This window comes from Paramormyrops kingsleyae, chromosome 7 (genome assembly GCF_048594095.1).
Source record: "Paramormyrops kingsleyae isolate MSU_618 chromosome 7, PKINGS_0.4, whole genome shotgun sequence".
NCBI classification, from domain to species: Eukaryota; Metazoa; Chordata; class Actinopteri; order Osteoglossiformes; family Mormyridae; genus Paramormyrops; species Paramormyrops kingsleyae.
This window is the reverse complement of record NC_132803.1, coordinates 3,859,314-3,886,571: the sequence shown is the minus strand read 5'-3', so window position 1 is coordinate 3,886,571 and position 27,258 is coordinate 3,859,314. Positions and strand designations below refer to the sequence as shown.

The following is a 27,258-nucleotide window of genomic DNA, read 5'->3' as shown; positions in this document are numbered from 1 at the left end:
TTTAGTGTGTGTGGGTTTTTTTTCCCACTTTTTAGGCAGCAGCCATCAAACTTCATATACTGGACTGACAGTTTATTAGCTATAAGAATAATAACAATTATCATTTAATGAATGAAATAACTGGCAACAGCTCATGTAAGAATTGTGATGGATTGTGAATTATCGGATTCATAGTTTCTCGTACTCTGTATATTGAACCTGGTTTTCACATTTCTTTCTTTCTGAGGAACTAAAGAGTTGTGCAGTGAAAAATGAAAGAGAAATTTGCAGAATACGACCCGCTTTGGGGAAATTTAAATTGTTCCTGGAACTATGACATAGGGACTTTTATTTGAGATAATTCCTCTGTGTAAAGGGGATTCTTATCTTATATCTTTCAGTAATTACATCCTACTGTAAATACAGATTAACGTTGACTCTGAGTTGGTACATCTGTATAAATTATTATTATCTATATATTAATTTAAAGAATACGCTCTTTATTTCATATACTCTTTATTTATTTTCTATTTTCTATTACAGGACCAAGGGAGACTGCAGTGAACAGTGAGTGCAGCAGGAAAAATCATCGGCGCCCCCCTGCCCCCCACCCAGGACTTGTATAAACAAACAACAAACAAATTTAGGCCCAATCCCAATTCTATTTTCTACCCCTTTGCCTACCCCTCGCCCCTTCCCCTTGCCCCTTGAAATGAAGTGGAAAGGGGTAGGGTTAAAATATTTCCCCTAAGAAATGGGACACCACTACTACACTGTTACACGTCATCATCCATTGTCACTACCTCCTAACGTTACGTCAGAGGACATGCGCCGATGTTTATCACAAATTCCAAGATGTCGCCGTCAGCATCGTAGCATGTAAAGATTACTCACTCCCAAAGTTTTTTGCGCCGTATTTGGACTTTAAAAACAGATGTTCGTTTTCACCTCGAAAACGTATGAGCCTTCGGGTTTCCTCAGCTGTCCCTATACAGAATATAATTTACAAAAATGTTGTCATGTTGCAATAAGTACGAATAGTGTAAGCACCTTTCATTTACATGTACACATATGGCCGTAAGCAAAACAAAACAACGCGTTACCACATGCAGTCAGTTACCGGGTAACGTTATATGACATAAAAATATATTTCCTAATATTGTGCAATCAGTGCTATCCGCAAGCAAACTTTAGCGATTTTTTTTCAAACGTTTCTTTACAGAACATCACCGTAAATACAAGATTGATGGTAATATACATGTAATGAAAAAATGTCATAAAAATCCTTATTAATGGCAAAAATTACTTAACATTTATGGGTCTGCTTGCTCGAGTGGGCAGCCATGTTGTAAATTTCTCTTAGCCCTTCGTTTGAAGTGAGGTCCCGAAAAATCTTCGTTTTGAGGGCTATCTAGCCCTTCCCCTTACCCCTACCCCTCCAATCAAAAGAGAATTGAGACACCCCTACACGTGAACGCGCCAAACGGAGGGGTAGGGGAAAGTGTAGGGGTAAGGGGTAGAATTGGGATTGGGCCTTATTTTCGTATAGCGCATTATCACAACGTTACGTCGTCTCAAAGCGCTTTACAGCATCCCCACCCAAAGCCCCCAGTGAGTAAGCCATAGGCGACAGTGGCAAGGAAAAACCCCCGAGAAGGAAGAAACCTTGGGAGGGACCAGACTCAAAGGGGGAGCCCATCCTCCAGGGGCCGGCAGGGAGAGTCAAATACAGTTAAATCTGAAACACAAACGGGGAGCAGGGGGGAGATGACAAGCCAGTGCCACCGCTCCCTCCAATCACCAGGCAGCCAGAAGGCAGGGAGCGGGTCATACAGTACAAGGAAGATGACACAAGCAGAACGGCGAGCTGGATGCACGGACGTCATTGGTAGAGGTGACGTCATATGTTGCTGGGTGTGCTGGACATATTGATAGATTGAGGTCTTGTTATGGAAATTTGGAGGTAGGAAGGAACAGATGAGTCCAATGGTTTAGCTTGGTTTCATTTATTGAGATATCTTTCTATGCCAGCTCGGGGAGACTCCACAGACAGTTCTGAGAAGTTCTCCAAATAGCAGACGCAGCTGCTTTCATTTTATATTGACAGACAAATGACCTTTCTCTGCAACCACAACCGGAAGACCCATGTCTGCTTTTGCACATTCTATGCTCAGGACAAGCTTTTCGTCTAGCACAAGCATCTTATATTTACCATATATAGAATAAAAATTCATCTCTTGTCTAGCTTAACATGGGTAAGGTCTAAAACCCCTTCCCCAGTCTCTTGCATCTGTTTCTTCAAGCATAGCAACCTTATTTTGCAGTCTAACTTCCTTAGTAACCATTGGACATCATGCTTGGTGGTAATTTTCCACTACAGTCTCCAGGCAGCACCCCCCAGGAGGAGTATGGGAAATAAAATATGTCAAATTAAGGGAGACTATAGGCAGTGCTAAAAGGTAGATGAGTGCAATATGAAGTGCAATGCTCCGGCAGATATGGCTATGGCAGCATAAGTAGGAGGGAGAGGCAGGTGGGAATGCAGGCATGGGGAGTCCCTGAAATGTCAGCACTCCAATCCCACAGCGATTGTGAAGCTAGAGTGACAGCACTGTCAATTCAGTTTATCCAAAGCCAATGGCACCGATCCCCACCCAGCTCTACACCTCACACTATAGATTTAACTGGGAGTGAGGAGTTAGCTAGAGCTAGAACTAGTGTCCCTATAAGCTAAACTAAACAGGTGTGTTTTTAGTCTAGACTTGAATATTGAGAGTACTGCTCAAGGACTAGGAAACGGGCAGATAGAATCATTGCAGATCCGTCACACCCTGAACACAATCTCTTCCAGCTCCTCCCCTCTGGCAGGCGCTACAGAACTCTGTTTACAAAAACCACCAGACATAGGGGCAGCTTCTTCCCTCAGGCCATCACCCTCATAAACAGCTAAGCTGCGTCTCCTGCCTTCTGCCAATTTCCCCCTTAAACTCTGTTCGCACTCAACCTCGCACCTTATACTTGTACAGTGTTACCCATGTGTGTATATTTCAAACTGTACAGTGTATAGTCTTGTATAGTGTAATTTATTGTTTGTACAGTGTCATTTATTGTCTGTGTACTAGGGAGTCTCTAGCAGCCGGAACCAAATTCGTTGTGTGCCCCAGCACACTTGGCGAATAAAGCTGATTCTGATTTAAAGTTGGATTAGGAGATTCTGAATGATTGCAGGATAAAAAGAAACTACATCTTCAGCTTCTTTTATTGCAATAGTTTGTTATATTTAAAGCACTATTACACTTACTACAGGCTGTCAGACAGTCTGTGTGTTACCATGGGAACAATAAATGGAAGCCTGACTGGAAAACACCAAAGGGCTAATCTCACACTGCAACTAGCAGCACCATAGCAACCCCATGCAATACCATAGCATCCAGAGATATTATGTGGTACCTTGGGCGGGGCCTATTTTGTTGGCGGAGCTTAAACGGGTTTATGGTGTCATAATCAGGGGCGTATCCCTTATTCTGATTGGTCGAGGGGTTATCTCCATATATGGTATCATACATGCCTATGCTACAGTTACGGATATAGGGATTATGTCCGTATGTGGTATCATACATGCTTATGCTACGTGATAAGGGGAGCCACATGGCTTGGGGTGCCGCTAAACTCTAATAGAATAAAAATACATTACATGTATTTATTCATGTGTTATTTTTAATTACGTTTTAAGGAATAATAAAACATATAGCAGGATGAATGTAAGGTAGCGCGTACGCGGCCAGCGGGGGTTCCGTCCGCAGTAGACACAAGCGCCCCGTGTATTTTAAAAGAAGAAAGCACTTAAACTCATTACATTTAACTAACATCTTTAAAGAAGAAGAAAAATTTTAACGGTATTTACAGTACCAGTGTTTTATTCCATTGTTAGGTTGAAGAAAACATGTAACCAGCAAACATTTAGGAGGAATAACTGAAAGACGAAATGAGCGAGTCCCAAAGCTCTGCGACATTCGACCAACCTCTTAAAAAGTTGCACGTCAAATGATTGTCCAATGGGGGGCAGCACTTGTGCACGCACACTCACACAGACATCCATTTCAAAATGGCGAAGCCAACGGGGGTGCCAATTATTTCAAATAAGCCTCTTAAACCATAGCGTTTTTAAGTAATGAAACTCTTTTTCGGCCAATGTGTTATTTAAAATAAAACATCCTAAGCATTTCGACAAGGAGAATCAAGGAATAACGCGGCCAATCCTTGTTTAAATGACACTCTCTCTCTCCATGTCGCGCTTGTGCGTAGAACCACAATCCCCACACACCACTATCATTTATTGAAAACAGCTGAGGGAACTAGTTTTCTGAATTTTAAAGTGTGTATAAAATAAGTAAATAAGTAAATGTGTGTTAAATAAGTATAAGATGTGTTATAAAGTGTCACGCCCAGCTCCGTCCGATCCTCGTGTGTCCAACGCCCACCTCGTTACCTCGTGTTAATCCCTGATTGTCATCACCTGTTTCCTGTTTCTCTTGGCTTGTCTGGTGTATATTAGTCCGCGTCTCCCACTGTCTCGCAGATCTGTGATATAAAAGGCCAATAGGATGTTGGGTTACAATTCTAGGTGTGTGGAGTTTAAGTCAAGGGAGGTGATGCTACAATTCCTTTGTAAGATCCCACCTAGATTATTGTGTGCGGGTTTGGTCACCATACTTTAAGGACATTGCTGCCTTGGAAAAGGTTCAGTGTAGGGCTACGAGAATGATTCCTGGTCTTAGAGAAATGTCTTATGAGAGGTTAGCTGAGCTGAATCTGTTCAGCGTCGTGCAAAGGAGATTAAGTGGGGACATGATCCAGGTCTAGAAGATTCTAAAAGGTCTGGATGCTGTTCAGCCAAATGGCTACTTTAATATTAGTTTAAATACTAGAACTCGTGGCCATAGGTGGAAATTAGCAGGAGAACATTTTAAAACAAATTTGAGGAAGCACTTCTTTACACAGCATGTAGTTAGAGTATGGAATAGTCTTCCTGTTAGTGTAGCGGAAGCTAAAACCCTAGGTTCCTTTAAATCAGAGCTAGATAAGATTTTAACAACTCTGAGCTATTAGTTAAGTTCTCCCCAAATGAGCTTGATGGGCCGAATGGCTCATGACTCCCAGTCCATGTAAGCATTGAATAAAATAGAAGCAAGAACATACCCCTGACAAACCCTAGAATTAACTGGGGAGAATGCAAAGTTTCTGCCTCCAGTCATGACATCCAACAGCTTCAGGGGATCCTGCAAAGTCTCAGGATGTCCCACAGGGCGGCTTGAACAACTGAGTCGAACAATATCCCGTCTCCCAAATGGAAGCAAAGATTGCTTATAATACCAGGAGGACAGCCTTCCCACCAGCCTGGAGAAGTTCACCCTGGATACCAGACATTCCTGCTGCATTCAAGCTGCTTGCTGTGACTCCTCTCAATGATATCCAGGGAACTCTGCCAGATGAAGCACCACCTTCTGGGCACACCTGCACCACCAACACAACCTTCAGCAACCTTCAGTGTCTTATCACAGAGGGTCTCCCACATCACGTTAGAATCAGCAGTCATACCCAAGTCTGCATGTTCCTCATATAACCTGCAAGCAAACTCACTAGAATCAGCCTGATATTGGACATCGGACACTATCAGGGAGAGCCAATCCACCACAGCAACAGCTACTCCCTGAGTATGGCAGCCATCAGAGCAACCAAACCAACAATTAGTATACCCACCTACCGAGATCTGGCCAATCCCTGGCCTGCGTACCTCAGAGAGTTCTGCCACTGAAACGCAGAGTTTACGAAGCTCCCCCGACAGCAAAGGAAGATGGTCATATGGACCAGAAAGGCAAGACATTCCACGTGTCTACCCGGATGGGCTACATCAGATTGGGACCCAAGTGTTCCTGTGCAGCAGACGACGCCTCAACACAACTCCAATTCCGAGCCCCAACAGGTCTGATCCTATTGGGCCGCCGAGGGTTTTGACTCCCAAGGCCCCCCCCCCCCCCATCCCCTTCATGGTGCGTGCAGCCTTCCTATGGGCAGCAGCAGCAGAGCTGCTCCCACGCAGAGCAGAATAGTGTCCTGTCTGCCAGTTCGGAGCTGTGTGAAGTTTTACGGTGGCTGGAGGGCCAATCCTGCCATCAACCCCCAAATTTTTCCCTGCAAGCTGTAGGACCTGCAGGACCGGATGAAGTTTGACGTCATACCCAGGATGGTAGTGAACATATAAAAAATTATCATTATCATATATAATTGAAATAAGAAAAATGCTTGATAGCCATACATATGAACCATACTGTTTTTTCATATGGTAAGGCAGTTTGACATGCATGAAATAGTAGTTTTGCACCAACAAGGTGATTCCCAAAGAGCTATTAACTGAAAACTTGCCATATCTCAGCATATCTCAGCATGGTGATACAGTAGTTCTTCTTTTGTCCTCCACTTGTCCAGTTTCCTGAATTTTTTCAAGTACATATGGAGAAGCATTTTTTACACAGAAAATGGACTGAAAAACAGTGGCAACAGGTCTTGCGGAGCAATGAATCCAAATTTGAAATTTACGGTTCAAATCGTCATCAGTATATACAGAGGAGATCAGGAGAGAGCTGAGCTACACAAACTCTTTGTGTTATATACTGTATTTACATGTATGTTTGCACATGTTGCAATAAATCACTGTGCCTATTGTCCCGTCTTCCTAGCGAAATATAAAGAAATGAGGGGTGGCTCATGACTTTTACATAGTAATGTACATCTTTTATTTTATAATGAACCTTACCTGTACTTGTAGTCTATAAACGTTACACTTTTATAGTTTTATCCTTTTCTTGGCGTTTACGGGCTTGCATTTGTAAAGTGACAGTAAAGGTAAACATTTTTGTTTCTCAGATTTTATTCATATGGTGGTGTGTTCTTTATACTTCTATATACTTTATACCGTTTTCCTAAAATTTGATTTAAAACATCTCAATATACTACAATATATTGAATCACAACCTCTGTATCATGACACGTGTCACACTCCGCGGCGAGGGAAAAGACGAACCCCAATATGCAAGAGAGCCGTTTATTTCTAAGATCGGTTTCACCAAAGCAGACAGGGAGAATCCAGTAGAATAGTCGGGAGGGTCAGATGCCGGGGAGATCAGTCCTACGTAGAGAGACGGGACGAGGAGACGGAGAGACAGGGAACACGATGAGAGACGATCTGGCAGGCAGGACGGAGAGGGGGGTCGGGCAGGGAGGCAGGATAGAGGAGGCAGGCAGGACAGACGAGGCGGGTCGGGCAGGCCAGACAGCAGGGCAGGACGGAACAGGCAAGGCAAGTGGGAGAGACAATAGACAAATTAATGCTTGGTATATGTCATAGATGGCAACAGCCGCTGTGCTGCCCCGTCTCTGTGGGCGTGACAATAATAATAATACATTTTATTTATTTAGCGCTTTTACAAGAACTCAAAGACGCCTACAATACGCATCATGTCACCTGTCATAATGGAGTGGAGCAGGTGTACATCTGGACCCACCTACAAAGTAATTAAATGAAGACCGTTTGATACAAAACAGGAATTTTATTCTTGTTTCCTCACTGGCTTCCAGTCAAACTTACACAGAAACAAGTTGCTACCCACGGGAGACGTCATAAAAGGGTGTGATTTAAGAGATTTATATCTTTCAGTGACTTATAAGAAGCATCCACAATACTGCTTAGTTTGCTGAGAAGGGTCACACTGATGGAGTACACAGTCAGAATCGAACCCAACGCCTCTGCTGATGGCATTTACATTCAGCTGAAAAATGGAGAAAAGCTGTCTGGAGAGGTCAGGGTTACAGGACAAATGACAGTGAGTATGATACTAAATATATCTGTACTTTGTAAGTAATGCTTTATTATAGTATTTGCAAAAGAATACTGATATATTTTTATTATGTGGATAATACTACATTTTCCTTCCCAAAGGTAGTTTTGTCAAACTTTGACAAAACACCACAAGAAATCATCATCCAACGGAAAACATCTTTTTTTAAAAGGACATTCACGACATTTTACTGCAAATACATTGAGGTGCAGAGCTTGGAATCTGTCTTCTACTTTCCAGTCTTCAAAAACATTTCCACCACAAAGGAGACCATAGCAGAAGGCTCAGGTATCCGGTCTGTCGCTGATTACACAGAGGAGGGAGGATGTGGTCATTTTATATATGAATGTGATGGTCACCCGCATGTTAATGAGTGTGATGGAGCTGCAAGTTCACTATGTGATGGTTGCACGTGCAAGTAGGATTTACACCAAAGACATCATACATGTTACGCGGCAAAGTAAGTAGTGTGTACTTACCATGGTGAAGACATGTCAGTAAACACATGTTCTATTCTAGGAAAGCTGCCTTGGGAAGATGATGAGGAGAAGAGAAGAGAGGGACTGGAAGAGAAGAAAAAACTCCAAGGTAAGTGATCATTTTAAAAGCTTCAGTCACATTTGTGTTAGTATGACCCTGAATGTCAGACTGCCATAGCTTACAGGATGTGAGCAATCGGGTCCCAGTCGGCAGCTTAAAGGCCATTTCACATCAAAATGCAACACCAAAAAAACTACATGAATATGTGAAATTTTTGCTTAGAAATTTGATGGATCAAACGTTTTCACAGCAAACACAATGCTAAATTCTGGCAACTCATTGAGAAAACATTGCATACGGATAGAAATTGTAAAACTGATGACATGCACTAACATGAGTGACAGTGTGTTTTTCATGTTTCTTTTGAGCAAACAAGTGAAAAGAATAAGGTGAAGATACTGCATTCCTCTACTTCTACAGTAGCCTAAACTTTACAACGTGATTCAGATGGTACTTCAGGATAACCATTGAAATCATGGCAGCAACATCATCTATCATCAGTTAATTAGCCAGAAAGACAGATAAAACACAGCCTATTATTAATTTTTAGCAGGATTTTTATTGGAAATTTATTGTACACTGACAGACCTATGAATCAAGCAAAAAAAAGTTTAAAAATTAAGCAAAAACCAACATAAACACAAGAAAACAGAACAGCTGCAAACAGCTCAATTTCCCCTTTATCATCAAATGATAAGACAGGCTACTAAGGACGAGCAGATTGATACTGAGGTAGCAGTTCTTTCCATCTGAATGTTTTCATTTTGAGTCCAAATTCAGTGTTTTTTACCTTGTAATTTAAATGTTTATATTATTAAAGGAGCAGGATATGAGCAACAATCAGGCAGTGCTGCCCATGGGTGGGGAGAAATGTCCTAGACACTAAAGAAAAGTGTAAGGATCCATCCACTGGCAAATTTCCACCCCCCACCCTGCCAGCTCATCATTTTTAATTTGTCATTGGGGTTGGGCCAGCAATGAATTTCAGCATCTGCGGTACCAAACTTGTATCTAATTAAAATTGGATCAAAAATTAAATCAGTCTTACCACCAGGCACTACAGGCTAGTGTTGTGTACCAAATGAAAGGTTTTCTTCCTTTTCAAAAAAACTGACCACATGTGTAAAAACTGACATCATTTTTTTTAACACGTCCAAAAATTGCAAAAATCGATTTCTCTCCAAATAAAAAAATGACGGATCACAACGATGAGAATTTGTCAGATGTGGTATGACAGCCTTCACAGACATATATTTGTTCATTTTCGAATGATGTTTGTTTTTTGTGCATTGAATGACACTGTGTGGAATTCTGTATGGCGAAGGTCAGACATGGCTCTTGATACTGATGGTTCTCCTTGTTTTTGAGTAAAATTCCTTTCACCTTCTAATGGATTTTAATATTTTCTCTAGAGCTTGTTGGCTGGACAGCTCCTCATGGTAAGTTTAAGCAGTGACAGTTACAGTAGGCTGTTGAAACACCATAGTCTCCGTTTCTCAGTAAAACCTTGCAAGCACTCAGGGCTGGACTGACCATCTGGCAAACCTCTGATCTTATAAACTCTTTCTGTTGGTATGAGAAGCAGTGTAACATCAAATGTAACAATGTGAAGTAATAGATCATCTTCAGTAGTAAAATGTTACACAGTTTATAATGCATCATGAATTGTTCTTTCTTAACTATGGCCAGTTGCCTGGCCTGTGAATTATGTGTTTGGTCTGTACATGATATTATGACCAGGGCATGTCATTCGGTAAGTGGAAGTGCTCAGTTATGATAAACCCATCTTCCTTTCAGAGATCACTTCAATTACTTTCAATTACTCCTCTTCAAAGAAGACCCTCTCCCTCCTATCACTGGCCAAAGATGATTCCAGTAAGTCAGTCCTGTTCATTTCCATAAGATCATACAATAACTGTGATATTTTTGTGAACCTAAAGAACTGACCCATGATTGTTTCTCTGACTGTGGTCACATTTCCAGCTACACTTATGTAAATATTTGTTTCTTTGAAACAATGCAGCTTATATCCCCTCCTATTTCAGTGATTCAGGGAGAGCATTTGCATGTTCCCCAACATTTTGCTGTGTTGTGATAGCTTCTGTTTTTGGTGGTTGATGTTATTTTATACAATTGATGAGTCCAGAGCCTGATACCAAGAGAAAAGCACATCTGGTCCTGCATTGAAAATACTTCAGTTAACTGAATTTGACTTAAAAAATATGCAAGTGAATGCATTACTCTGAGAATGTAAATAATACTATCCCCAAAGTGTTACCACAATTGCAACGACTGACATTCAAACCCAAAAACAAGCATGCACTTAATTATTATTAATATTTCTACCCAAGGCTTTTACTATATATCACACATCTGTTTGAAGGCTGTTATAACAGAAAATGCATGTAGAGAATTGAGTCCAAGTTTGTATCTTAGGTGGGATATTCTGGGAGCTGTGTCCAAAGGAGTGGAAGAAACCTTTGGATAAAACACAACGTACACTAAGTGAGTCCAGCTATTAGCTTGAAATTCAGGGTGAGCTGTGATCTGTTCAGGACACCTTTGTGAGTAACAGAAACAACCCAAAATGTGATTTACCCAAAAATGTGATCACAGTCTAACTGTATAACTTGCACCAAATCATGCATTCTTTGTGACTTTATGAAATATGAAAAACTGCATTGACTGTTTTGCCTAATTATAAACAGACACACTATGCTTACCAGCAGTTCACCATTTCAAGTCGTCTAATTGTTCGTATGACTTTGCAGCCGCAGTTGAGATGCCAGATGAGCAAGAGAAGACCATATTCAGGGGTGAGGTTTCATATGTGATAAAGAGTGTGACTCTGCAATGCAAGGAGCTTCCTCTGATCAGATGTTCGAGATTGATACTCTAGGGTTTCCATCAATGATTATTTATTTCATGAATTAATATTAATAAGCAGATGTGAGGGTGAACCAATCTGCCTACAGTAAATTAAAGCATTTTAATATGCCTGTTATTTTCCTTCCTCACTTAGCTGCAAGTTTAATGAATCCAACCATAACTCACCAGTACACCCCGAAAGAGAAAGCAAGGAACCTGATCCTTGGTGTGATCCATTATCTTCTGTGAGTAGATGTGGCTCCAGCTTTCTACACCACTGTATCTTCACAGCACCCTGTAAAGTTCTTCCATGGATCTCTTGGATGCAAACAGAGTTGTACATCTTTAAAACCTGATTTATTTTTAATTTGAAATCACTGTTATTGACTGTTGTATTTTTCATTGTGTTTGAATGCACAGGCAGTGCCATGGCTCAGTGGATAGCACTGCACTCTCGCACTGCACTCTCGCACTTCTAGGTTGGAGTTTCCCTCGCTTTGCCCAGTAGCTCCTCTCTGTGTGATGCAGGTTTCCTCTGGGTACTCTGGTTTCTTACCACAGTCCAGCGATATGCGGCTAGGCTAAGTTGTGTTTTTATATTGCCCATGAGTGTGTGTCTGTCTGTGTGTCTGGTCATATATATAATGCATTGTGAGGACCAAATGTCCCCACAATGTGATAAAAAAACTGTTATTTTTACCATTTGGGGACATTTTTGGTCTGCATAAGGGTAAATTCAATTTTATAAAAATCTGTGACTGCAATCAAAAAAACAAAAATGCCAACAGAAAGTCTTGTATAAGGTAAAGGTTAGGGCTGTGTGTGTGTGTGTGTGTGTTTCCTGGGATAGGCTCCAAGCTCACTGTCTCCCTGTATTATTAACAGTTATGGCAGATAAATAATTCTCATTTTCCCATTACACTCCTGTCCTGTCACACTTCTGTACAATGTGCCCTCTTCCACATTCCCCAGTACACAGCTGGGTACACCAGTCTGGGTCATCACAGCTGCAGAATGGCTTCATGTTGGGAACATCAGGATTCACTGACCAGGGACAGAGTGACACACTTTCTCCAGCATTGTTGCTTCCAGTCTTGCATTGTCAAATGGTTCCATTTGGAACTGATTTCATTGTTACTGTATATTTCACCGGTTTCATCTCATTTTACTTTTCAGGATATTTGGACAGAAAATTTCCAAAGATATTGAGTGAGTAATTCATACCATGCTTCATTTTACTGGTGTTTTGTTTGCTGTTTGTTTTTGCATGTACATGTATGTATATTTTAACAGGTATCAAGTTGGAATACATAACTCCCTGAATTCCGGCAAATCCCATGATGAGTGTTTGCATAGTAATAGAAAATATACAGTGAATTTTGCTTATCTTGAAGGATGAAAACTTCAGTTGATGTAGCAGATATACTCTCTTCACAGAAAGATTCACAAAAGTGGTCTTCCAAGCTTTGTGAAAGATGGTGACTTCCTCAAGCTGCCAGCATACCTGTGGTTCGGCCCCTATAAACTTCTGACATTAATCAAAAATTCCGTGGTTGTGTAAGTGCTAAGTTCACAAAGTATGCAAAGACTTCCAGAGAGTTCTAATCAGACATGGTCAGTTACCAGGATGATAAGTTATAGATATTATCCCAATAAAATCTGTGTTTTTGGCATTTGATTTGTCCCTTTAGGTTTGTTAAATGCCATAATAATATTCTCTTGTGTTTGCTAAAGGGCTATTCAGACTGTGCTAAGGAGACGTAGTAATTTTGGACGCGGATGGAGAAAGATTGATGACATCAAAAGAGTGCTTTTATTTCCAAGTAAAAAAGCAGGTAAGTCAAGATTCACGGAAAATTATATCATCATTTTCATAGTATTTTAAAATACTGCTACTTCAGAAACAGGGAATGTGGGTATTTTATTCTATTACATTGACTTTAGCACAGAATACCAGGACTCAGATGCAGCGGATTGGGGCGCTTTCCCGCCACACCAGGTACTGTACTTTTGGTACTTTGTGAAAGTACCAAACGTACTGTATAGTACTTCAAGGTGTTGGTTTTCCACTGGCATAAAAATTGGTACCAGCGCCAAATGACATCAGAGTGTGAGGCAGGGCATTTTGTACCAAGTTCAAAAAATGACTGTAGTATATTATAAGGCTGGATGATGTGCAATATTAATACCAACATAGCATGTTATGCACGTGCAATTCTTACATCGCTAGTCAGCTAGATTAAGAACAGGCTTTTTCTTACTTTTAGTTCTGCATGGGCATCATAGCGCAGGGCATTTACGTTTTTCTAAAGCATTTTTACTCTGTCATAGAAAAAAAGACACCTTAGCTAGCTTTTTATAATTTTAATTATTATTCCTTTTATGGATCATCTAATATATGTTTAAAATCAGTTTAATATTTACCCCTGCTACTTTTGCATAAGTGCTGCATGCGATCTCTGAGACAATCATAATCATTTTCATCCTTGTAGTTTGAATCACTCCTAGATGGGTTTGTGAGAAATTGCTGAACTCAGTTTTTGTTTTATAAATACCCCAATATTTATTACAACAAAATCACATCGCTAGGACAGCACGCTAAATGCTATATATATCTGCCTGCTGTCCTTTAATATTAAACAAAATACTTTCAAAATTTCTTTTCATGCCATCCTAATCTATTTGTTGTGTCCGTTCTTCTGACCAGACTGCAATTTTTTGTTTTCCTATGTTTATCGTTTTCTGAGTTCATAACTGTTTTCAGGGCGGCATTTGTATAGTCTTTCAGAGGCAGGCTATTTGCATAACCAATCAACAAAGAAAGCTTTTCAAGTCCCATCCCAAAGTACCAAACTACCAAAGTACCCCAGCTGGTTTGGTACTTTTGGTACTGGAACTTGTGGTACTAGTACTTGACCGGAAGTAATGGCGCTTTTCCACCGCTCAAAGTACGGTACTTTCAGTACTTTTGCTTCTCCATTGACTTCCGGTCGGGTACCAGTACCGAAAGTTCCAGTACTGAAAGTGCCAAACCAGCTGGGGTACTTCTATGGTACTTCGATACTTTGGGGTGGGACTGTTGATTGGTTATGCAAATAGCCTGCTGCTGAAACACAAAATACAACTGCCATCTTTTGAAACACACAGCGAACAGCGAGAAACAAAATATTAAAATAGTAAAATGGAAGGATGGACAAACGAGGAAACACAGGCTTTAATCGTCATATGGTCGGATGAACAGATCCAGTGGGATTTGGATGGCATGACTCGAAATAAAAAAGTATTTGCCGTAATAGCAAGCCGTTTGGAAGAAATGGGGCACAAGCGAAACACCGAATAATGCCGCTTGAAAATCAAAAAACTTGAGCAGGACTACAGGAAAGTGAAGGATCATAATAACATATTTGAATTCAGCGAAAGAAATACCGCGTCGCGCTTTGTGATGATGTCAGTCAGGGGCGATCACTGATGATGTAATTTGGCGCCGATACCAGGTTTTACACCAGTGGAAAACCAACACAAAAGAAGTACCATACTTTTGGCACCCTTTGTGAACAGATGATGGGACTCTGACAGAGTAAGAACAGCGTGGGGTAAAGACATATTCACACAGTCACAGGGACTGTCCTCATCTCCTCTTGAGTGGACATTGGGTCCATGATCCTCATCCTGACTCTCTCTTCTGAGGGGTATAGGGTCATCACAACCAAAGTACCTTTCTCCTTCTTCCAGAGTACATCTCTGAAAACTGGAAGGATGATGCCTTTTTTGGGAGTCAGTTCCTTAACGGATGTAACCCAGGAATGATAGAGAAGTGCACAAAAATCCCAGAGAAAATTCCGGGGATATCAGACGTGTGCCCTAACATCAGCGAGCTTATCCAGGTGGGACCATTAAACGACTTATCCCCTAGTCTGTGGAAATGTGATGCATTTTCAGTTCAACAGATCATGTTAATTGGTTATACTAGAATCAACCTTAATTTAATAGGTCAATCTCTTAACCAGTTTTGCAGTTAAGGGAGAAATTATACTGTTTTATTATTATAATTGATATTTTTGTCTTGTTTGCTTAGAATGGGAACATTTATATGGTTGATTATGAACTGCTTGATAACGTTAAAGAGGGCATCGTTCATGGCCATCGACAGTATCTGGCTGCGCCAATCGTGCTTCTTCAGGAGACGGCGCAGGGACTGATGCCCATCGCCATCCAGGTCATGAAGGTTTATTCATGAAGCAGCCCTTTACTGTAATACATTGAGCGGTTAAGATGATGTCCATTTTCTGCACTTCCACAGTTGAAACAAAAGCCTGGTGAAGAGAATCCCATCTTCACTCCAACGGACAAACCCGAGGCCTGGCTTCTGGCGAAGATCTGGGTCCGTAACTCTGACTTCTACATCCATGAGCTGGTATCCCACCTTCTGAAGACACACCTGCTGGCTGAGATCTTCTTCGTCAGCATCTTCACATCGCTACATGATCACCATCCAATCCTAAAGGTGCAGATCTTTTTTCATAAGTGGGCAAAGAGCATGGAATTATCTGGGTGATGTAGGAGTTTAAGGACACTTCCTTCCTGTGTCCACAATCAGATCTTTGCTGTCACCGGGCGATACACAATCCCAATCAACGTAGCTGCCAGAAATACACTCATCGATGACACTGGCTTCTTTATGGAGGTTAGATGGACATTCTGTTTTGTACTGACATGAAAATGATCTGAAACGTTCCCACCTTAACATGCAACAGATCATATTATGCAGCAAACCTGTTGAACTCAGTACATGTGACAGAGTCATACAGTCTCATTTCCCTCACAGTACACAGGCTTTGGCGTGGACGCCCAGTGGGAGGTGTTACAGAGAGCAGTGACACACCTGACATACAAGAGCCTCTGTCTGCCTGACAACCTGGAGAGCCGTGGAGTGCAGAATCTGAAGAACTATCACTACAAGGATGATGCCATGCAAATCTGGGATGCAATATCTGAGTAAGGAGCCTCTTATTTTTTATTGATTGCGTGTTGTGACAGATCCAATCTGTCACCACTCTGCCAGGGGCCTTGGAAAGAACAGGCCACCTTTGCTATTGTACATTAGCCAGATACGTTGTGGCTTCGGCTTTTTGTCACTTGCTGTAAGCGTTGAAAGTATCATTACATATTGTAAATGGCATTAATAGTACTTATGGTCATTTCAGATTTCTTTGGAAGGTTGTTGATACATACTACAATGATGACAGTAATATTAAAAAGGACAAAGAACTTCAGAACTTCTTTCGCTATACTTACCATTATGGATTTCAGGGACAAACAGGTAACACTGTCAATAACTGAAATAAATTTCTCTTGGTTATTTATTTAGGTAAAGTATGTATTTATATTATAAATCACAAAGAAAGCATCACTTGTGGTGAGTTTGTTAAGCATTAAGGAAAGCCAAGAAAGATTTTTTAATGCATTGTATTAGATTTCCCTGAAACAGTGGAAACTAAAGCAGAAGCAGTCGAATACCTGAGCATGGTGATGTTTACCTGCTCAGCTCAGCACGCCGCCGTGAACCACGGACAGGTAACATGGCTGATAATCACAGTCACACCATCCATGCATGATAAGATCTTTATTAAAGCTGTAGCAGAGTTCAGCCACAGATTTTACCCTCCCTACAGTATGATACTTACGCTTGGATGCCAAACGGTCCCACAACAATGAGGCAGCCCCCACCAAGGAAGGTGGACAAGGTAGATGAGGATTACATCATCAATACTCTGCCTGATATGGAGACGACCCTGCAGGCCATGTCTGTAGCCCGGTTCCTCAGTCAAGCCACTGAAGATTTTGTAAGTGCTTATCTGTTTGCTGGTACTGAACCTTTTCCAGTTATTCCTTGATCCCTATGTTCTTATCCCAAACTGATTCATTCTGCTCTGTTACTGGTAAGTGGCCTGATAATGGATGGATTGATTTGTTCTGTTTACTTTTCTGTGTGATAAAAGGATACTGAGTCACTGTCATTTTGCACCAATTTCATGGCACTTTGTTGTGGAATCTTCTTTTCAAGCTGTAGTGTAACAAAGTAAACAGCCTTGTTCCTCAGTTTTCCAATCTCAAGTACTGTAGGTTTGCTATTGGAAAAATATCTTAACATAATGTATATCACTCAGCCCCCCATGCTGCCCCCCACAGGTTGCCCTGGGAACTTATGCAGATGATGTATCCAACGATCCACATCTGAGGGATGTGATCAAGAATTTCCAGGAAAGGCTACATGACATTGGGGAAAACATTAAGAAGCGGTCAAAGAGTCAGAGCTTCCCGTACGAGTATCTGTACCCAAGTAATATTGAAAACAGCATCGCCATCTGAAAGATGGGGGCATGACCCAGAATATAATGTCCTTCTTTGTTTGTTTGATAACATTACTCAAATTACTGAGTAGTGGCTGGTAGATATTATTACAGTCATGTTCCGCATAACGACATTTTGGTCAACAAAGGATTGCATCTACGACGGTGGTCCCATAAAATTATAACAGAGATGAAAAATTCCTATCGCCTAGTGACATCATAGCTCAATGCATTGCTCACGTGTTTCTCGTGATGCTCGTCCAAAGAAATCTACTGCACTGCCAGTCGTATAGAAGTATAACAGATACAATTATAATAACTCATAATGATAATAAAAAAACTATGTTATTGGTCCATATATTTACTCTACTGTAGTTTTCATTGTTATTCTACAGTGCAGGTCTGCTCTTTCTACTTAGAAAAATGTTTTCTGCAGCCTAGGTGTGTAATAGGCTATACCAGGGTTCTTCAAATCTGGACCTCGATTCCAAATCCAGGCCTTGTTTTCAGTTCTCCCAGGTAGTTACTTCAATAATACCTGATTGGTCAGAGGCTTCACACCTGACTGACAAGAAAAGGAAGGCTGGAAAACCAGCAGTGCTCGGACCTCAAGGACCGTGATTTGAATAACCCTGGGCTATACTATTTCAATTTGTGAAAGTATACTCGGTGATATTCGGAGTAGTGACTAAATTGCCAAATCACGCATTTCTCAGAACGTATCCCCATCGTTAAGTGATGCATGACTGTAATTGATAGTTGAAACTGAGCACATAGAACATAGTTGGTGTTGGTATTGGGCAGAGTATCACCTAATCACATGTGGCATTGTAATCCCTGGGGCTTTGGTCTTCTCCTAATCTGTATTTAGTCTGCATCGTGCTGGATGCCCATAAGGCTGCAGGCTGTCTTGGCTCCTATTCCTGATGTTCCAAACTGTTGAGGAATATGGAGAAGTGAGCAAAGACACATGTAGGACATGCCTGTGAGCTGTGGGGGGAAATATAGCAATAATCAAGGGGGCTTCATTCATTTTGATTCCCGTGTTCTTTACATATATTTTTGATTTTGCCTGAGATATGAAGCTCATACCTACAGTACAGAATCACTGAGATGGTTAAAGGATCACCCCCCCCCCCTCCAAAAAGATATACTTGCCTTCCACCTGTGATCATTTGTAATCATCCTGATGAGTTCAGCATGAAACAGCTGTTCCTGGAGCATTCCAGTGCTTGGGAGTGAAACTGAAAGCAAACAATCAGCTATGGCAAGGGGCTGCCAAAGATCTTAGGGATAAAGTTGTGGACAGACACAAGTTAGGAGCTGGATACAAAAAGAAATCAAAGGTTTTATTAATCCCTGTGAGCAGAGTAAAGTCCATAATCAAGGAATGGAAAGTGTTTGGTATTATTATGACCTTCCAGGTCAGGCTGTCGCTCCAAACTGAATAGAAGAGCGAGGAGGAAAGTGGTCAGAGAGGCTATCAAGAGGGCAGATATAGGATTTTTGGCAGAGTGATCATTGTGTGCATGTGACAACAATATCACACGTGCTCCACAAATGTGGCTTGTATGGGAGAGTCGCAAGAAAAAGTCAGTCCTGAACAAGGGTCACATTAAGTCTCGATTGCGCTTTGCCAAAAGGCACCTTGAAGAAGTTGTTATGGTCAGATGAGACCGAAATCACACTCTTTGGTCTCAGTGCCAAATGGCTTATCTGGCGGAAAGTCAATAGAGCTTTCCATCCAAAGAACAGCATAGCTCAGGGGTGGCCGATCTTATCCGCAAAGGGCCGGTGTGTATGCAGGTTTTTGGGATAACCTGTAGGTCAGCTGTTCAAACCCAGGTGTGAGGACTCTTCAGCCAATTAGTCCTCTAATTAGTAATCTAATTAGGGAGTTGCAGAGAAAACCCACATACACACCGGCCCTTTGAGGATAAGATTGGCCACCCCGGCATAGCTGCAGTAAAGCATGGAGGTGGTAGCATTTTGTTGTTGGGTGTTTCTCTGCAGCAGAGACTGGGCCATTTGTCAAAATAGGCTGAAAATGGATGGGGCAAAATACTGAAGTACAAAGTACTGACACGGGGGGGTAATCCTTTAACCATCTGAGTTATTTTTTGTTTTCTTTTTAATGTTTTCCTGGACTGTTGCTATTACAGTATGTCTTTCACTTGGCTGTTATAAGTTGCATTGAGTAAATACAGCCCGGAAAAAACATTGTGTGTGTCTTCATTTCCGGATGCAAAGCAACAAAATGTGAATATTTTGAATGGGGGCGATTCTTTTCTATACTCACTCAGAAGTCCTATGCATCAAGTTTCAAGTCAAGTCTCACTTCTTAGAAGCAAGAATGTCAAGACATGTTAGACACTTATGTTGCCGGGGAAGGTATCCACGAAACAACAAGCAACTTCTTATGTGGGATCTTTTATTCAATGTAGGATCTCCACCGAACCGGGACAATTAAGTTTCCCATTCATTAAACAATGAAAAGAAAATTACAATTTGGCCTTCGTAAAAATTCAAATTTAAGAAAACCCTTAAATCAGGCAAGCCAGAAGTTTTATAAACCCCTTATTCTCATTCAAAAGTAGAAAATAAATAAAAAGAGAAAACGGGACAAAGACCCCCAGTACAATCACAGTAGTGGCAGTCCTGCGCCAAACCAAACAAATACATTACTCAGCTTATCCATAATTAAATGCTTCATATGCACTACGCTGTTCATCCAACAAACACTTTTATCAGTCATTTCTCTACACGTGGCTTCCTCAACACATCTCTTCACCCAGCAACCACCACCCACTGAGCTCACCAGACCAGACCACCACAGCGTCCACGCTCAATCCTCCCTCATCTGACTTCCTTCTAAATCTAATGCTTCTAATTCCTCCTTGGTTACGATAAACCCCAGAGATTTCCACAAATACCTTACTAGTAGTTCAGACCGAAAGAGGATCCCTCCTTTTCCAGTAAACGAATGTCCACCACACCCGAACACACTTCCCTTTTACCCTGTTCACAGAGTGATGACCTCACTCCGCAGCGCCGCTCCCTTAAAGGGACTACGTTCCTCCCTGTATTTCCACCTGGTTACACTTAAGCAAGTCATGTCAAGTCTTGGCTAATCCTCAAGTAATTTCACCATTAGTAACTATGATACATATAACTGTGGTCAATTTAATACTAATTTTGTCCATGTGTATTAATATTTGTATCTCCCTAAGTAAAGAGTTCCTGTAATAATTAACAACTGAAAGTAGAAATAAAATGTCTTTTTTACTATTTAAAAATTTAGGCACATTTGCTATATCTGCCACTGCATTTTGACGTATTCAGCAATTCATATATAAAACTATTGTAATGAAAACTTTGACTTGCAGAAAAGTGAAAAATGCTTTAACGCCGTCACACACACTGTATCGGCCAATATAGAAACAAAAAATACTATTCCCTAAGTTTTTTTAAATTTGCACTTTGAACCGACAAATTATTGATGTTATGTTCACAGATGATCTGATTCTTTCCAGTGGCTCTTTGGTGTGAACGAAGGGAACCTTGTCGTATATGAGACATACTGTATATGCCCAACTTTCACTGCCTGCTCTCAATGCGCTGCACTCCTCTTATGTGAACAGTGAGAACAAGCCAGTCACAAGAGGCAGAAGCTGTCAGCGTCAGGGTTCTTAAAGAGTTAAGTGTTACCCTATAATTCTCTTACTGAATATTTTGAGGATAAATCTAGTAACCTTTGCCCATAAGGAAAAAAAAAAGAACTGTTATTTCCATCACTGCATAATGTTCAGGAGTGTTATGAAGCCGTGCATACATTCGTTATTACAAACCGCGTAATGTTCAGCAGTGTTATGAGGCTGTGCATACATTCGTTATTACAAACCGCGTAATGTTCAGGAGTATTATGAAGCCGTGCATACATTCGTTATTACAAACCGCGTAATGTTCAGGAGTGTTATGAGGCTGTGCATACTGTACATTCGTTATTACAAACCGTGTAATGTTCAGGAGTGTTATGAGGCTGTGCATACTGTACATTCGTTATTACAAACCACTGGCTTCTTTCATGGCAAGTTTCATCTGCCTCTGCTTGACGATGAAAATACTTCTCAGCAAAGAAACTACTTTCCCCTTCTTTGGACAATAAGAATCCAGAGCTGCGTCATCTCGAAAGGCAAATAGAGAACTGAGCACTTTGCGACCCTTAGGGTTTACAGCAGGGTTCTCCAGCTTTGGTCCTTTTGCAGTTTGCAGATTTCCCTGCTAATTACCAAGTTTAGTAGGTGTGTTTGAACAGGGAAATCTGCAAACAGTGCTGAATTCTGTCCCCCCCCCCGCCCCCGCCCCCCCCCCCCCAGGACTGGAATTGGGGAACCCTGGTTTCCAAGTTCAGGAGTTTGTTCTTTTCTGTTCTTTCAAGCATTTCCCAGCAGCGGCATCTTTTTTGACTGCTTGTTTCGCAAGAGATAGACTGCAGAAAAAATAACCTACAGTAACACTTCTGCCACACCCTCCTGCTCCTTCAGTCAGCTGTAGCACAACCCACTCGCCTTTATTCTGCTCTCTTTCCTGCCCTGCCTGCCTGCCTGTATAAACCTGAAGGCAGTGAAAAGATGACGTTTTCCTGTCTCATAGTATCTATAATCTGATACAATATTTTCCAGGCTTGCACAGAACATACTGTTTGAATGAGACACGACCACGGCGGGTAAGGAGCAGCTGATCAACAGTAACATTTTCACCAGGAACGTAAACATCTCTCAGTGTAACTTCCCACATACCAAATACGTATCGAATTGGAGAAAGTTTATCATACTTTGACTTTCTCGTCTGTGAATCTGATGGGAGATCAAATTTGTTGAAATCAATTACGAGTCATGCTTCACTCAGAAAGAACATGTCTATCTTCTACAGTCCACAGCTGAAAGATAGATTCATCCCTTGACTTATAAACACCATATAGCATAAATGCACCAAAAAAACAAAGATATTCTTCTTCTGTTACATACTACATTCTCACCATAGATGCACTGACCTTCATTGCTTGTCCATTTCACATCATGTACACCAGCAGTTTCCTCATGAATGTTTGCAAAAGCATATTTTGTTGGTCCTGGAGGGGTATACCTGATTTTTGCTGTAGACTGTCTTCCAGCATTTTTGTTCCATACTGTGTTGTACTTGGCCAGCCATGTTTCTGTGTCACTTCTCTGTGACCTGGGTTTGTAACTTCAGCCTCCCCGTCACTCATCAGTCTCCCCAGCATCTTCTTCAACTTGTGTGTCACTTCGCTGAAAGTTTGGTTCATAGTCACTGTCACTTTCTGCTACATCATAGGACTCATTGTCACTTTCAGCATCTTGATGTATTATTTCTAACACAGGTGCAGCAGTATATTTCTTTTGTGACAATCTTCATTTGAAGTCTCTTCTACTTTCAAACTACTTCTGTAGTGGTGGCAGCAGATAACCATCTTCTCACAAAATCATTGGCTCATTCTGACCCCAGTGGTAGGCACATTATCAAACAGCTTTGGCATCATCTTGGCCCGGTTACATTTTACTCTAAGCATCAAGGATTGAAAACTTTTTCCAAAGCCACTGTGCAACAACACAATACACTATTGTTTAAGTGAGGCACTATTAACAGTACTCACTTTTTCTCTAATAATTTTTTTCCAAGTTGCATTAAAAAGTCAATTTAGGGAATTCTTTAGCTGCCTGGACTCCTTCCTTTGGAAACTCTGATGTATACATTAATTTTATTGTTTTCTCTTTATTTTATCCTGTCCAGAATAATCTGTAAATCTCATTACAGGCGTTTCATGACCCCCCTGCATGGGTAAGTATGTCTTGGGTGGTCGCTGGTCCAGGGAATGATGTTAAACTGCATCCGGCCCTGCAAGCGGTCCTCCAGCTTCCAGGGAAGACATTTTGGGGGTGGGGGCAGGATTGCCACTCCAGCTACCATAAAACACTTCACAGCAGCTCATTCTAAACAGGTGTGAACCCCTTCTGCTCTCCGGAAGTACTTCTGCTGCAGCCGCCCAGAGGAAGTCTGCACGCATCTTAAAGGGGATAAGGGAAACTTCTTCAATCTTCTGTTGTCCATGTGACGGATGCACCCAGCCTTTCATCTGTCTCTGTGTAAGCCCCCTTCGACCAGCCCTCTGGCCTCTCCTGCGCTGCCCCCCACTGGTTGATAGATGGAGGTGAGACGTTCACTGTTCGGCTCCAGTGCCTGGTGGACTGGGAGGGTTACGGTCTGGTGGAACATTCCTGGGTTCCTGGACTATTTTATCCTTGATCCTTCGCTAACTGCAAGTTACCCGCAACTGATCTGTATCACCCGTGTTTTGGTTTCATCAAGTTAACATATCAGACCTCCAAGCATTTGAACTGCATTTCCCTTGTACTTGGTGGTGAAATGTGTCTACTGCTTCTCTCAGATTATGCATGAAATTGACATTATGAGAAACTTGTGTCACAAGCACATTGTGAAGTTCTCTCACTATTTGGAAGGCAAGGACTTCATGTGTATCTTTTTGGAGCTGTGCAGCAGGGAGTTAAGACCCCTTTGTATGGGGCCTTTACAGACAACTTATGAAGGCTAAGTCTTCTTGCTAATTCAGCCTTGGCTTCCCCGTTTTCCAGTCTCTTGAACATATTTTGAGAGCTCGAAAAACTATGACATACCCTGAAGTTATGTACTATCTGCGTCAACTTGCATCTGGGTTGAAGTATCTCCACAGAAAAGGCATTCTCCACAGGGACATCAACCTGGGTATGTGTATAAAGCAGCACACTTACCTTAATCTGCCGTATGCATGTAGCTCATATGGATTTTTGTATACTGATAACTCTGCAGATGGTTAACTGTTATTAGGTGAAGTATTTGAGTTGTCGTGTATGTGTCCATATTCAACCATCCACATGGATAAAGACCACATGCTTCTGTTTGACTGTCTGCACTGTGCCCTAATATAGCAATAGCGAGACATTACCGAAATACAAACACCTTTTTGTTTTTTTCTTTCAATCCAGGTAAACGCTACTGTTTGGTACATTACTTTTCTGGGATGTGGATTTGAAGGAGACTTATTGGTGTGTCATGGAGGTGCAGTACAGTCTGCCAGAGACCCTCTCTGAAGCAGCCTGGAAGCTAATTTCTGTAATTTTCCAGAAGGATCCATGTGATCGCCTCACGTTGGATCAGACACTCCAACATGAATTCCTCACTAAGGTTAGCACTCTTGTAAGCTGTTCTGCTGTAGTTTACTTGCTTGTGTGCCAGATTCACCGATATTTCTCAACTTTGTGGGAACATTTTGAGGATGGCCCCTTCCTGTTCTAACATGACTGCGTACCAGTGCACAGTGATTTGCTTAATAACATCTTGAACCACCATTCTAGGGCTTCACCCCTGTAAAATTGCCACCAAGCAGCTGTGTAACAGTGCCACAGTTTAAACAATCTAACCGGCTAACCGGGGCACGGACCTCCTTGGCAAGGACCGCCCAGCTGGGCAGGAATACCCGCTGACTAAAGCCCGGGAATGCCTCCGTCGCCTGCAGCGCCAGCTCACCGAGCGACGGGAGGAGCGCATCGCTCAGAGCATGGACGAGGCATCGGGGCCGGCGCCGACTCCCGCCGCCATCGATCTGGAAGGTAAGCAGGGGAGAGATCGAGAGCAGCAGAAAGAAACTCCATCGCTCTTCCTGGGAGCCTGCTCTCTCCTCCCCGCCTGGGATGACACCGCCGCTGCCTGCCTGGCGAGCTTCCACCAGGAGAAGCCGCCTCTGTTGGAGGCATATCCTTACCGGCCGGAGCACATCGCCGGTAAGATGATCAGCCCGGTGAGAGACGCTATTCCCCGGGTCTCCAAAGCCCTTAAAGGGGCAGTCCGAAGCTTACCAGCTCCGGATCTGCCTGTTCCGGATCTACCTGCTCCGGACGCGCCTGTCCTGAACCCGCCTGCTCCGGACCTGCCAGCAGCACCGCCCGCTGCTGCCGCCGTTCTGCCAGCGGCACCGCCTGACCTGCCTGTCCTGCCTGACCCGCCTGTCCTGCCTGCAGTCCCTGCAGCTGCCACCGCTCTGCCTGCGGCACTGTCCGAGGTGGCCGCGGATGCGCCCCCTGCTGGCCGCGTGATGGCGGCGCCCGCCGCGGCGCCCCCTGCTGGCCGTGTGATGGTGGCGCCCGCCGGGGCGCCCCCTGCTGGCCAGGAGCTGAGGATGCCCGCTGCAGCTCCGCCCGAGGGCCTGGCTTCGCTTCCGCCTACAGCGGAGCAAGCCACTCTGCCCGTGGCGCCCCCTGCTGGCCGCACGCCCAAAGCACCGTCTGAGGCGCCCCCTACTGGCCGCACGCCCGGCAGGCACCACCACCACGTGGCCAGCAGGGGGCGCATCTGTGGCCACTCCCTTGCCCTTGCCCCGACAAGGCCGACACTCCCCAGGACCCCGCCTTTCCATATCCCATAAGGGACGGGGACATAGGCGTCGGGCCCGGGTCCCGCCCGCCCTGCCCCCTGGCTCGCCCGTTCGGCCCCTGGCTGTGGCTCGGTGGCTGCCTGCGGGTCCTCCGGCTCGGGGTCGGCGGTCGCCTTCGGGTCCCCTCCCGGTGCCTCGGTGCCGGTCCTCGGCGTCACCTCCGGCTCCATGTTGGTCGCCTCCGGGCCCCCCTGCTTCGGCGGGGCGTCGGACGGCGCCTTCCCTCTGTGTCTCCCTTCTCTGTCTGCTTGTCTGCGTTTCCTGTGCTTTGTCGGGTGCTTCTTCTCGTCTCTGTTTCTGTTTTGTGTCTCGGTCCTGTTTCCAGTGTCCCATTGATGTTTTGCTTCTGTCTTCCAGGTTTTGGGCCCCTCGTCTCGTCCGTCGCCTCCTCTCGGGCGTGCCCGGTGTGCGCGCCTTTGGGGGGGGGTTATGTCACGCCCCGCTCCGTCCGCTCCTAATGTGTGCCACGCCCACCTCGTTACCTTGTGTTCATCCCTGATTGTTCTCACCTGTGGCTCGTTACCCGTAGCTTGTCTTTTGTATTTAGTCTTTGTCTCAGTCAGTCTACCGAGATCCGTCATTGTATTGTTTCGATGTTTGTTCCTGTCAGCCTTCCCTCCGTGAATAAACCCCATTTGTCCGTCTTCATGGCTCCATTCGCCTGCTTTTCAGCTCGCCTATCCCGCGATCGTGACATACTGTATATATATACACTCACCTAAAGGATTATTAAGAACACCATACTAATAACGGTGTTTGACCCCCTTTGGCCTTCAGAACTGCCCTAATTCTACGTGGCATTGATTCAACAAGGTGCTGAAAGCATTCTTTAGAAATGTTGGCCCATATTGATAGGATAGCATCTTGCAGTTGATGGAGATTTGTGGGATGCACATCCAGGGCATGAAGCTCCCGTTCCACCACATCCCAAAGATGCTCTATTGGGTTGAGATCTGGTGACTGTGGGGGCCATTGTAGTACAGTGAACTCATTGTCATGTTCAAGAAACCAATTTGAAATCATTCGAGCTTTGTGACATGGTGCATTATCCTGCTGGAAGTAGCCATCAGAGGATGGGTACATGGTGGTCATAAAGGGATGGACATGGTCAGAAACAGTG

General features: G+C 43.0%; 1 protein-coding gene and 1 long non-coding RNA gene across 2 annotated transcripts; one reads left to right on the top strand and one right to left on the bottom strand.

Moving 5' to 3' along the window:
• The first annotated feature begins 7,576 nt into the window (after nt 1–7,576).
• Nucleotides 7,577–19,850, top strand: LOC111845825 (polyunsaturated fatty acid (12S)/(13S)-lipoxygenase, epidermal-type-like). Its single transcript, XM_072714112.1, has 20 exons — nt 7,577–7,859; nt 7,976–8,162; nt 8,394–8,462; nt 9,827–9,853; nt 10,212–10,289; nt 10,851–10,919; nt 11,186–11,230; nt 11,437–11,527; nt 12,459–12,491; nt 12,720–12,839; nt 13,017–13,117; nt 15,015–15,166; nt 15,358–15,498; nt 15,583–15,786; nt 15,880–15,966; nt 16,108–16,277; nt 16,487–16,602; nt 16,756–16,856; nt 16,955–17,125; nt 17,472–19,850. The coding sequence occupies exons 1-20, from the start codon at nt 7,749–7,751 to the stop codon at nt 17,649–17,651; spliced, it is 2,253 nt and encodes a 750-aa protein (XP_072570213.1). The 5' UTR covers nt 7,577–7,748; the 3' UTR covers nt 17,652–19,850.
• LOC140592071 (uncharacterized) lies at nt 18,292–20,647 on the bottom strand. Its single transcript, XR_011992313.1, has 2 exons — nt 20,566–20,647; nt 18,292–18,568 (listed from the first exon to the last, which is right to left on the bottom strand). It is a non-coding gene; the product is annotated as an uncharacterized lncRNA (long non-coding RNA).
• Nucleotides 20,648–27,258: the final 6,611 nt, after the last annotated feature.